The 13372-nt window shown below is 42.9% G+C and overlaps 1 protein-coding gene across 1 annotated transcript; it reads right to left on the bottom strand.

The window, feature by feature from the left end:
* Positions 1 to 225: 225 nt before the first annotated feature.
* Positions 226 to 1167, bottom strand: LOC137561853 (olfactory receptor 5B21-like). Its single transcript, XM_068273209.1, has one exon. It carries the CDS (start codon positions 1165 to 1167, stop codon positions 226 to 228), a length of 942 nt encoding a protein of 313 aa, XP_068129310.1.
* Positions 1168 to 13372: the final 12205 nt, after the last annotated feature.

Here is a 13372-nt window from a genome sequence, read left to right as displayed (position 1 = left end):
TCCAAAACCTGTCAGATTTTTGCTGCCTACTGTAAGTGACAGGCGTAACATAGGAGAAAAATAATTTATGGTTTACTTTAACCTGGGATGAAATTACTTTATTATAAATATATATTTTTTAATTCACTGTAGTGGTCCTTCAAGTCTGACAGCAATTCTTGACTGTATGTTATTATTTTCCAAAAATGTAAACTTTATCATGATCACCAAAATTAGAAAAACTGATCACATATGTTGGCGCTGACACCTCTGCAATAGATGTGCAAGACCCTTTTTCACTTCTTGGTTCCTCAGGCTGTAGATAAGAGGATTCAGCATAGGAGTCACCACTGTGTAGAAGACAGAGGCCACCTTGTCTTGTATCTGTTGGACATTGGAAGATGGATGTAAGTAAGTGATGAAAACGGTGGCATAGAAAATGGAAGAACATGTGAGATGGGAGGAGCAGGTGCTAAACGCCTTCCATCTGCCTGAAGCAGTCTTCATGTGTAAGATGGTGGAAATAATACAAGTGTAAGAGATCAGAATGGTTGCTAAGGAACTTAAGGTACAAAAACAGACAAAGAAAAGAGACACGATGTTGCAGGTGAGGGTTTCCGAACAGGACAACCTGAACAGTGGTGAGATATCACAGTAGAAATGGTCAATAAGGCTGGACCTGCAGTATTTAAGACTAAATAAACAGCTTGTCTGTGCCGATGACTGAACAAAGCTGATGGAGAAAGCTAGATGGACAAGCCCAGCACATTTCATTTTGGTCATTATTGAGATATAATGAAGCGGGTGGCAGACAGCCACATAGCGGTCATATGACATGCTCGAGAGGATGAAGACCTCTGTGCTTGCCAGTCCAACAAAAAAGAAGAACTGTAGAGCACAACCAATAAAGGAGATGGCTTTCTCCTTGGATAGAAGGTCAGACAACATTTTAGGAGTAATGACAGAAGAGTAGAAGAGGTCCACCATGGAGAGATAGCTCAAGAAATAATACATTGGAGTGTGGAGGCTGGGTAAGATATGAACAATGGCCATCATTCTGACATTTCCACATATGGTCACCATGTAGACCAGCAAAAAGACTGCGAAGAGGAAGGGGATGATTTCTTTATCATCAGTTAGCCCCGAAAATGTAAATGAGGTTCCTCGCGTACTGTTTATAATGTTCATGGGGAGTTTACTCTGTTGAAACAAAGTCCTACTTGTTATGCCATGTTGAAACGTTAAGAAAAACGGTTATACAGTCAGGGTAAACTTAAAGAAAAATAGCTTCCAAGGAACACCTTTCTTTGTATTCTGGGATATATATATTTTTTTTTAATTCTTGCTCAGCTATTTTTATTAGAGGCCTATATGTAAGGATGGTGTGCAAGGACGTGTGCTCCAGGCCTGTGTTGGTCAACTAACAAAAGTTTTTACACAAATATTCAACCTCTCTCTGTTCTTGGGTGTAGTTCCATCATGCCTTAAATCTACAACCATTGTGCCATTTCCCAAAAATCCTAGGATAACCTGTCTTAACCTCTTGACGACCAGCTAACGCCGATATGCGTAAACTGGTCGTCTGTGGGTTACCATGGAAACGGCCGCTCGATCGAGTGGCCTTTCCATGTCAGTTCACGGAGGGTGTCTCCGTGAACAGCCGGAGAGCCACCGATCGCGGCTCGCCGGCAAAATGTAAACACGCGGGGAAGAAATCCCTGCTGTTTACATCATACGGCGCTGCTGCGCAGCAGCGCCGAAGGGCAGATCGGCGATCCCCGGCCTCTGATTGGCCGGGGATCGCCGGCATCTGATAGGCGGAAGCCTATCCTTCAATGCGCAGGACGGAACTCCGTCCTGCGCATTACGGAGAGAGGGAGGGAGGGAGGTAAGGAGGCAGAGGGCAGAAATGGCTGCGGAGGGGGGATTTGAGGAGCCCCCCCCCCCGCAAAACGCAGATGGCCGGCAGCGATCAGACCCCCCGGCAGGACATCCCCCTAGTGGGGAAAAAAGGGGGGAAGTCTGATCGCCCTGGCATAATACTGATCTGTGCTGCGGGCTGGAGAGCCCACGCAGCACAGATCAGGCAAATCACCCCTGGTCGGCAAGTGGTTAATGATTATCGACCAGTTGCTCTAACCCCTGTCATCGCCAAGTGCTTTGAACGACTGGTAGCCACACACATCAAGGCCTCCATTACAGCAAATTTAGATCAACACCAGTTTGCTTACCGAACAAATAGATCGACTGAGGATGCCATCTGTGTAGCTCTCCATGCTGCCCTCTCACACCTGGAAAAGCCCAACTCCTATGTTAGGATGCTCTTCGTTGACTACAGCTCAGCATCTAACACCATTGTACCTAGCCAGCTGACCAACAAACTCCATGCACTAGGTCTTGCTTCCTCCATATGTACTTGGTTATTGGACTTCCTCACTAATCGCCCTCAAACTGTCAGACTAGGAAAACAGACATCCTCCACCCTTACCCTGAGCACTGGCGTGCCACAGGGCTGTGTATTAAAGAGAACCCGAGGTGTGTTTAAAGAATGTTATCTGCATACAGAGGCGGGATCTGCCTATACAACCCAGCCTCTGTTGCTATCCCAAACCCCCCTAAGGTCCCCCTGCACTCTGCAATCCCTCATAAATCACAGCCGTGCTCTGAGGCTGTGTTTACATCTGTAGTGTCAGTCTCAGCTGCTCCCCCGCCTCCTGCATAGCTCCGGTCCCTGCCCCTGTCCCTTCCCTCCAATCAGCAGGGAGGGAAGGGATGCAGGTGAGGACTGGAGTTCTGCAGAAGGTGGGGAGAGCAGCAGACTGACACTATAGAGATAAACACAGCCAGCTCTGACAAGCTGTTTGTCAGCAGCGTGGCTGTGATTTATGAGGGATTGCAGAGTGCAGGGGGACCTTAGGGGGGTTTGGGATAGCAACAGAGGCTGGGCTGTATAGGCAGATCCAGCCTCTGTATGCAGATAATAATCTTCAAACCCACCTCGGGTTCTCTTTAAGCCCTCTCCTCTATGCACTTTTCACCCATGACTGCCAGCCTATCCATACCTCAAACATAATTGTTAAGTTTGCAGATGATACGACTGTCATTGGGCTTATATCAGACAATGAGAAAGCTGCATACAAAGAAGAAGTTAGGAACCTGACTGCATGGTGCGACATTAACAACCTGTTATTAAATACAAAGAAGACCAAAGAAATTATTCTGGACTTTAGGACCACCAAAAAGACCACTCACCTACCGCTAATGATCTATGCAGAGGCTGTGGGGAGAGTTTCCAGCTTCAAATTTTTGGGAGTCACCATCGCAGAGAACCTGTCATGGGCTGGCAATGCTTTAGCTCTAACTGGCAAAGCACAACAACGCCTCTACTTTCTGAGAAAACTAAGGAGCGCTAACCTCCCACAGAAGCTGCTGGTTAATTTCTACAGATGCACTATAGAAAGTGTTCTGACCAATTGCATGATGGCCTGGTACAACAGCTGCACGAAGGCTACTAGAGAAGCCCTGCAGCGAGTTGTTAAAACAGCAGAAGCCATTATTGGCACTGAACTACCATCACTGGAACTTTTGTATAATACTGGCAGCGTGAGAAGGGCCAAAAACATTATCAAGGACAACAATCACCCTGGAAATGCCCTGTTTGAGCTCTTTCCATCAGGTAAACTTTTTAGATCAATCCGCACACACACAAACAGACTGAAAGACAGCTTTTTCCCATCCGCCATAAACTTGATGAACTCTGAATCCTCTCTGAAATAATTAACACTGTGTACAAATTGTTTAAATATCTGTAATACCTGGCATACTTGTATAATTTCTTCTCTTCCTTGTTACTATCACTATGTTCCCTATATGCACCGTGGGGTTGTCATGAAAAGTAATTTCGTTGTGTTACACAATGACAATAAAGTGAATTGAATTGAATATTTAGAGGTACTCCACTTGCTCACTTCGTGAAATTTCTAAAAATTAAAACTAAAAAAACTTTATACTGGAAATAATGCTAGGAATAGGAATAGTTAAGGGTTAAGAATTAGTAAAAAAAAATATAAGAAAAACAAAAGTTTGCTTTCTTAAAACAGAAAGAATTTGCGATAATTCAGGTTGGAGTGAGCTTGAGATGTCTCCCAGTGCATCACTGCTGAATATATGCAAATTAACCATTCTACCCTTAGAAGCTAAACACACCTCCAGAACCGCTGGAATGCAATGATGTGTCAGCTTGTTAATTTGTACAGAGCCATAATAATCCAACATGCATACAGACTGTTTCGGATTTTTTGATCCTCATCAGTGCATGGCATGGATTAATTTGGCTCTATGGAGTAGGGCTTGTAAAAAATAAATCACCCTGCTGTTTACACATTCATCACAGCCGTGAATGTGACAGCTCTTCCGACAGAGGACAGCTCCTATCTGCTTGGCTAACATCCCAGGAGGAGACAGTTTTACTGCTTGAAAAGCCATTAGCAGCTCGCAGAACAGTCTAATAATCTTATCCAGCAGATAGGAGCAGTCCGTCGGAAGAGCTGGCACATTCATGCTGCCATGAATATATAAACAGCAGGGTGATTTTTTTAAAACGAATTCTTAACTCTTCACTATCCCTCCGTCTATCATTCTTTCCAGAATAAATCTTTTTTAGTTTCATTTTTTAGAAATGTTGTGATAGTGGTCCTTCCAGCAACAGTTAATATGCAAATAATAATTGTTTTAAAGGGGCACTACAGCGGAAAAACTGTAAAATTTAAAATATGTGCAAACATATACAAATAAGAAGTACATTTTTTCCCAGAGTAAAATGAGCCATAAATTACTTTTTTCCTATGTTGCTGTCACTTACAGTAGGTAGTAGAGATCTGACAGAAGTGACAGGTTTTGGACTAGTCCATCTCTTTATAGGGGATTCTCAGGGATATATTTCTTTTCAAAAGCACTTAGTGAATGGCAGTTGCTCTGTCAAACTGGCCCGCATCATTGTTTAAATCCTTTTTAGGGAAAATCTTTATAAAGAATAAAGGCCATGCTGAGAATCCCCTATGAAGAGATGGACTAGTCCAAAACCTGTCACTTCTGTCAGATTTCTACTGCCTACTGTAAGTGACAGCATTATAGGAGAAAAGCAATTTATGGCTCATTTTACTCTGGAAAAAATGTACTTCTTATTTGTATATGTTTGCACATATTTTAAACTAGCTGGTCGCCCGGCGTTGCCCGGGTATGTAATTGGCTAGTGTTACCTCTGCCCACTTTTTCTAATCCTAACACACAATTACTCAAGGATGACCTAGTTTGTGAGCTTTGCTGTCTTTGGCATCAATAATTGGCTGTGGCTCCACTCCTTTGAAAATCAATAGGTGAATTTTGATTAGCTTTTGTAGGCTCCACCCACTTTTCTGAATATTAATCCCAGTCACCCAGTGACCAACTGTGCAAAGTTTAAGAACCCTGCCATTGACAGTGTAAGAAAAACAAAAGTTTGCTTTCTTAAAACATAAAGAATTTGCAATAATTCAGGTTGGAGTGAGCTTAAAATGTCACCCAGTACATCACTGTTGAATATATGCAAATTAACCTTTGTTACCCTTAAAAGCTAAACACACCTCCAGCATAGCTGGAATGCAATGATGTGTCATTTTGTTAATTTGTACAGAGCCATAATACTCCAACATGCATACAGACTGTTTTGGATTGTTTGATCCTCATCAGTGCATGGCATGGAGTAATTTGGCTCTATGCAGTAGGGCTTGTAACACCGAGAGGTACAGACTAACCAGCAAGCTCATGGTGACCCAGAACTCATTGGAGTGTGTAAGGGACTACAATGGTCCTAAAAGCCCCCTTACTAAGATGTTAAGAAAAACAAAAGTTTGCTTTCTTAAAACAGAAAGAATTTGCGATAATTCAGGTTGGAGTGAGCTTGAGATGTCTCCCAGAGCATCACTGCTGAATATATGCAAATTAACCATTCTACCCTTAGAAGCTGCAATTTACATTTTCCAGTGACATTTGTATTTGTCTCTTTTTGGTTATGGGAATAAAAAGTATCCTATACTTTATTCCAGGTAATGTACTATGTGTGCGCCAAATTTCATTCAAATCCGTTCAGCCGTTTTTGCGTGATCGAGTAACAAACATCCAAACATCCGAACTTTCCCATTTATTATATTAGTAGGATTTTACAATTTTTCGTTGTAGTGCCCCTTTAATTCTCTGGCTGGCTCTGTATATTGTCTTTAAAATGTCTAAGTAGCAACAACAAAAGAGCATTGTACATTCATAATAATTAATTTTAAAGATCCCTCCCTACCCTTTTTATTTATTTTTTGTTACTTAGGAAAGGTTTTCAGTCAGACCCCTTTAGCAAGTGTGTGTTGTGCTACCCTGTTTTACCGCAAGGTAATGCAATGGCAATGCAAGTGTATGCAAGTCTGCGAGGCATTACTGTATGATTTCCACGGTGACGCATCAGTGACAGAAGTCATTGAAGTCAATGGGTTATGAAGGAATTTTATTAGCGGGAGCACGGTGCATCGAGGGAACCCCAGTGACATACTTCCAGTAGGCAGTACATCACTGAGCAGGGGGAGGCGCTATGCATATGACCCAATCAGTCCAATCTGCTGCAGGGTCATATGTTTGTAATTTGTGGCGTTGCAGTAGGATGTGGCAGGAGCATTAAATCTCTGCTGCAACCCAAAAAATTAGTGTAAAACCGGCCTTAGACTTTTTTTTTATAGAAAATAAGTTTTCTCCAAAATGTGTATTTCTTCAAACTAGGGCCTTGTATTTTTAAGCTGTGCATGGACTACACAAGTTTTACCTTTTTTTATGCTGGCCCAGGCACTTACTCTGTGGCTGATTGGTCTCTCCAATACACACATATTTGCTGCTAATATTAAAATATTAACCTGCAGATACCAAATAGCTTTGCTTGTGTTTACAAAAATTACTCATTCTATTTTGTTAGAACTGAATAACACCCACATTAAAGGAAAATTTTTGGAGCTCATCAGGCTATCCCATAATGCCCTGGTCCGATTAGTAGCTGTGATTGGACAAGGGACTCTGGAGGTGTAAAGTGGCCTATTGAAGATAACTATGGCCCTGGCTAGCATATAAGAAGCTTCTGTGCCAAATCCAGCAGCTACTTCATTGTTTTCTGTCCTTATAGTTACCTCAGGTTGCTCAGAGGGATATTGGTCACTGTCAGTTGTTAGAGCAGTGTTTGCAATATCCCACTTACCTGACTCTGTGCTGTATCATACCATTGCCCTCGAATGCCACTTGTTTTTATCTGCCAGCCGACATACTGTACTGGCACTTACACTTTTTATTCCAGAGAAGTTAGAGAGTGTGTGGCTGTCGGCATGGAGGGTGTGGGGCCAACTAGTTGTTTTTAGATCAGTGTTGCCATGGCTTTCAATAGTTCTATTGTCACAAAAGGATTGCTCACTCCCAGACAGCACTCTGCCACTTATATAGTCCGCAGACTGCCAGTCAGCCAATAAGAAGTGCAAATACATTACACCTAGTCTGCAGTTCTTAATTGAGCAGAGGCTGAGCAATTCACGCAATCATTGGAGAGGGTTCAGTCGCATATAGACAAGGGCTATATGGCCAGCAGGGGGCACCAGTGTGCAGGAAACTCCCTCTCATCTGCCCCCCTCCTAATTTAGAGAGGGAGTTTACTGCACGCTGGTGCCCCCTGCTGGTCATATAGCCTTTGTCTATTTGCGACTGAAGTCCTCTCCAAGTCCAACGATTGGCTGAATTGCTCAGACTCTGCTTAATTAAGTACTGCAGACTAGGTGTAATGTGTTTGCACTTCTTATTGGCTGACTGGCAGTCTGAAGACTATATAAGTGGCAGAGTGCTGTCTGGGAGTGAGCAATCCTTTTGTGTTTGGTAAGTTGAAGGAGTGGTGGGGGTGAGTTCCTGGTAGTGGCAGCTCCGGGGCTCACCTGCACTCCCCCATTGTGTTACATGCTGGTTTGGGGGTCCTGAGCAGTGGCAGTGCTCGGGGTCCCCGCCTGTCATGTGCACTAGTGTTTGTAATAGTTCCATTGTCTCAGCTTTTGGTGAATATCACCCTTTGTAATAAAGTTGACACATTGCTTTGGACCACAATTGTTTCTCTGGTCCTTTATTCCCCAAATCACTTATAGGCCTCAATTCACTAAACTTTATCAAACACTTTATGGAACGTTTGATAATTTACCTCATGTGTAAACTCTAATTTTGAATTAACTAAGGTGCTATATGTTTATCGAATGATTTATCAATAAAATGTTCAATACATCTATAAAACCTTAGTGAATTCAAAATTAGATTTTACCCATGAGATAAATTATCAAACGTTCCATAAGGTGTTTGATAAAGCTTAGTGAATTGAGGCCATAGAGTGCAGACCGGGACAGTCTCAAGCAGAGACTTCAGCGTTAAGGTGCCCATTAACGACAACCTTCGGAACGATCAACCGTTTGGTCAAATAAATCAGGTACTGTTAATGGTGACAATCAATGAAAAACAATTGTTCTATCAATTGGCCTATCGATCTAAATTTCCCAAAAATTATTTTGGTCTGATTGGATTGGTTATCATTTTCCCCTCCGTTGGTGGGCCTGAACACCCAATCAATCGCAAGAAATAGGATAGGACAGTCGATGATTCAAAACAGGTAGTATGAATGAATCTTTAGGCTTCATTCACACTACATGCATTGCATTCCATTTCAACACATATACTTAATACAATGTTCTACCCATAACTAGAGATGTCGCTAACATCGAATTTTGGGTTCGCGAACGGCAAACTCGAACTTCCGGAAAAGTTTGAGTTTGCACGAACCGCCTAGACTTCAATGGGCAGGTGAATTTAGAAACCTACTAAGACTGTTTCTGGCCACAAAAGTGATGGCAAACTTGTTTCAAAGGGTCTAACGCCTGGATCATGGCATCCCAGAGGAGGTTCCATGCCAAAAGTCCCACCAAAGAGTTGATGCAGAGTCAGGTTTTAATCCCTAAAGGGCAGAAATCACAGTCAATTCCTACATTTGATGAATAAAGGACTGCTTTTAAATGTCAGTGATAATAACAGAGGCCCTGGAGCAGTAGTGATAGTACTCTGCTTGCGTTATGTAGCACACAATTATATATCACTAGGAGTGGGCACAGGTGTGGGTCAGTGGCAGTGGGCTCTGTCTGTGGAGTATCAGACAGACACTGAGATATGCAACAGTTCAAACACAATACAGTGATTACTCAGGCCCTGGAGTAATAGTGATAGTGCTCTGCTTGAGTTATGTGGCACTCAATTATAGCATTTGAAGTGGGCAGAGGTGTGGGTCAGTGCCAGTGGGTGTCTGTGGAGTATCAGACAGAGAGACACCAGACTCGTATATTTAAGGGTGCACATATGCCAGGTGCCCTAGGCACCTCCCACTTCAAACAACAGGGGGGCGCAGTGCTGCTGTCAGAATTCCTGAGTCTAAGGGAGTAACAATCACCTTGCCGTCTCAATCTTTGATATGTATCTACATTAGAAGCTATTGAGAAGTGAGCTCCGAACTTTTCCCTCTCTCCCTACCACAGATCATGTCTCAGTCCCCTGAGATAGCAGCAGATGATTTTGGTCTGGAGGTCCGTGAGGGGGTGCAGACTGATTGGCTGCCATGTGCCTTCTGACTGTGATGTAAGGGGTCAAAGTTTAGCCCAAGGATGATGTATGGGGGCGGGTCGAATATCTCCATGTGCTCACCAACCTACCTGCATGGTTTTGGATTGACACAGTCATGTTTTTACTTTAATATTTATACTGTAAATAATGTGATGTTGAAATCCCAATGGTATAGTACAACTATTCCTTCAGCATTCTTGAATCATAGCCTATACAGGTATTCTAGTATTACAGTAGGTTATGTATGAAGACCTGAAAGCCGGGTTTCCTTTATTAGTTGTTCATAATTACAATGTCAAAATACGACTGGTAAAACCCACCCATAATGAAAATAAGTAATAGATTTGGAGATGTATTTGTGCAACAGGTTAGGATTGTTGAGAACATTTTGTGGGACCCACTAAAAAAAAACTGTTATTTTTTTCCATGAATAATGTGCAAAACAAAACATAACTATGATGTTATTTTTACACAAAGAACACAACAAAATGAAAGCATTATCAGCAGTGGGATAAAGAAGCACTCAACTGTCAAACTGTGTCCTGTGTTGAATTAAAGTGATGAAAAACACCAGAGATAACGAAAACCGACATTAATAATTGTCTTGTTCGGCACACAATGGTGTGCTTCGATGAGAACGGTCTTTAATACTGAACTGAGAAACCCATGGGTGTAGTTATCCTCTACTCTAGAGCATAGGATGAATTCTTACAAATGGTAAATAATATTAATTATGTGCCGTGCTCTGTGCCTTAGCAATTATTTTTCCACGTAGCACCTTTAGTCTACAAACCTGCAGCAATTAGCAATTTGCCAAAGTTGACATTAAAGGAATACTGTAACCCTTTTTATCTATATAAAACGGACTACTGTGGTATGTTGTGTCTTTTGGGACATACCTTTTAGTCGGTCAGTCCATGCGGTAAGAGTCCCGGTTGCCTCGGTACAGTCATCTGAAATCTTCGACTTTAAAGTCGGAGATTTGAACTCAGGAAGAAGAAGCGCTTTTCCCTGCGTTCCAGCCTATGCACGCCCCCTCCAGCTACTTCACCCGCATCTCTATGCACGCTCCCTCACTTGTAATACGCGTCCCCGCTCACAGTGCAGAGAGGGAGAGCGAGCGAGGGGGGGACGCACTGCAGCTGTCCTCCCGCCCCTCCAGGCGTGCTCCTGCAAATGTGAATCTCGTTGTCTCTCCAGATAGGGTGAGAGAGGTTGGGCTGGCCTCCCCGCAGTGGGGATATGGCATGGAATATATTTTACCTTTGAGCTGCCTGCTGGCTCAGGGAACGATGCGCTGCAGCAGTGCACGATGTAACTCTGCGCGAGCACGAGAAGACATTCTGCGCATGCCTGTTAATGACGTCCTCTTGTGCACAGAGCAATAGGGAAGTTCCCAAATCATCGGTACTGCTCAATGCCCGGAAGTATCTGAGGGACTGGCCGCCATGTTGGATTCTGGAGATACACGAACGGGGGAAATAACCGGCACAATGGGGGTGGAGAGCGGCAACATCTGCGGATTCTGCTACTGGCAAAAAGGAGATACGGTACATATATTTTGTGTGGGGGGTTGGATTAGGGTTACAGTATTCCTTTAAGCCCAACCTAATTCATTTTTCCTCCCAAGTTTTCCCCTAGGTGATGTTTTCCTTTATAAGTAAAATGCCCTTTAAGTCATCAGCAAATACTTTTTTCACCTGCTTTTTGGGTAATTCTTCAATTGCAGAGTACAAAAATGATATTCTAGGAGAAAAAGTGAATTGGATTGGGGCCCATATTGTCATGAATAGATATGTCACCAAGAACATCAAAACAAATGTTTAGGAACATCAAGCTAAAAAAAAGAACACCAGGAAATTGTGAGCTTATGGATGGTTTGTACTACAAAGCATTTTTCCTATTGGAGCTTCAACATCGATTTTCTTGAAAACTACAAGGTCTTTTTGATTTTTTTCACCTTATTTCCACTATTCTACTTAACATGCCCTGCAAATTTGGTGATTATAGCAGGTATGGAGGTTTGGCTATTGACTACTAAAGTCATTGACTTAAAGAGAACCAGAGAGGAATAATTAAAAGTTATTTATACATACCTGGGGCTTCCCGCAGCTGCAGAAACCCTAATCGCTCCCACGCTGCGGTCCTCAGCTTCCTCCGTTTGCCGGTGCGGGTCCCGTCACTTCAGCCCAACTGGCCAGTCGATCGTAGCTGAAGTGCGCTCCTTGCGTACCTCTCCAGCGGCTGCTGGAGAGATACGCAAACAGCGCACTTCACTGGCGTAGGCTGGCCACGCCCCCTGGAAGGACGGGACCCGCACCGGCGAACGGAGGAAGCTGAGGACCTTGGCGTGGGAGCGATTAGGGTTTCTGCAGCTGCGGGAAGCCCCAGGTATGTATAAATAACTTTTAATTATTCCTCACAGCGCACTTCACTGGCGTAGGCTAGCCATGCCCCCTGGAAGTACGGGACCCGCACCGGCGAACTGAGGAAGCTGAGGACCTCGGTGTGGGAGTGATTAGGGTTTCTGCAGCTGCGGGAAGCCCCAGGTATGTATAAATAACTTTTAATGATTCCTCTCTGGTTTCCTTTAAATACTGAAAGTCAGAATTTCTTCTTTGCTCTAAAAGATTATTTACAGCTTTATGCTAGGAATACACGGTACGTTTTGTACCATGTAATTGAGCCGCTGGATCGATTCCGGTGCGTCCCCGCTCGTCCCTGCGGGCGCCTGGATCGATTCCCGCTCGACCCGCGGGCGCTTCTTATCTTCTCCTCATTTTCTTCTATTGTCCTGCCCACGGTATCGAGCAGGGAATCGATTTGGCGGGTGATCGGGCATGTCAGATTTTATCAATCGAGCCATCAGAGGCTCGATTACACGGTACAAAACGTACCGTGTATTCCTAGCATTAAACCTACTATCACACCCAAAAAAAATGTAGCAGAACAGCGTTTAAACAGTTAAACACAGCAATTTGCAGTGGAAAGCTCCTTAGCTTATGATCCACATCTGAAGAGGTGATAACATTATCTTTTGTTTACATTCCTCTGTTGCTACAATTAGTTACAGCCAGCCCTGTGCTGAAACAAAACTGTACTGAGCTGACAAACAGAGACATAAGAGACATTTTCACTAGATAGCTGCTGTATTTTTATATTAAAATCTATAATTAAAATGCAATGGCAGCTTTCAGAGCAGATAAACTGTACTTTGGGACCTTGTCATTTGTAAACAGGCAATATCACTTGTGCACAAAAGAAAATATGGTAACTGAATTGGTAATAAAAAGTAGGACAACACATTTTTATTAAATATTATGTCAGAATTTTATTCCAATTTAAGTGCAATCTGCACTTGCGAGACTGCTGCGGTCTTCTAGCTCATTCTTACTTTGTTGCTCACTATACAATTTGTCCCTGTGTCTTTCTATATTGTCAATCCTTTCTATATGACGTACCAATTACTGTGTTGTTATGTACAGTATGCCAAAGTTGGGATAATGTGTACCTTTGTTGGTTTCTCCTGTTGTACAGCACCACGGAAGATGATGGCACTATATCAATCAGCAATAATAATAATAATAATTTGTAAACCCTGTAAGAGGTTAGATCATGTTATTATTTAATAAATATACTCTAAAACGGAGGGAGTTTTATAGTGTAAAAAGTTACAGGAGTTGATTTACAATGCAGA

This window comes from Hyperolius riggenbachi, chromosome 3 (genome assembly GCF_040937935.1).
Source record: "Hyperolius riggenbachi isolate aHypRig1 chromosome 3, aHypRig1.pri, whole genome shotgun sequence".
Classification (NCBI taxonomy): Eukaryota; Metazoa; Chordata; class Amphibia; order Anura; family Hyperoliidae; genus Hyperolius; species Hyperolius riggenbachi.
This window is presented reverse-complemented; position numbering and strand designations above follow the sequence as displayed.

Excerpts from the sequence above, each read along its gene's own strand:
- LOC137561853 (XM_068273209.1), bottom strand. The coding sequence starts at position 1,167 with ATGAACATTATAAACAGTACGCGAGGAACCTCATTTACATTTTCGGGG.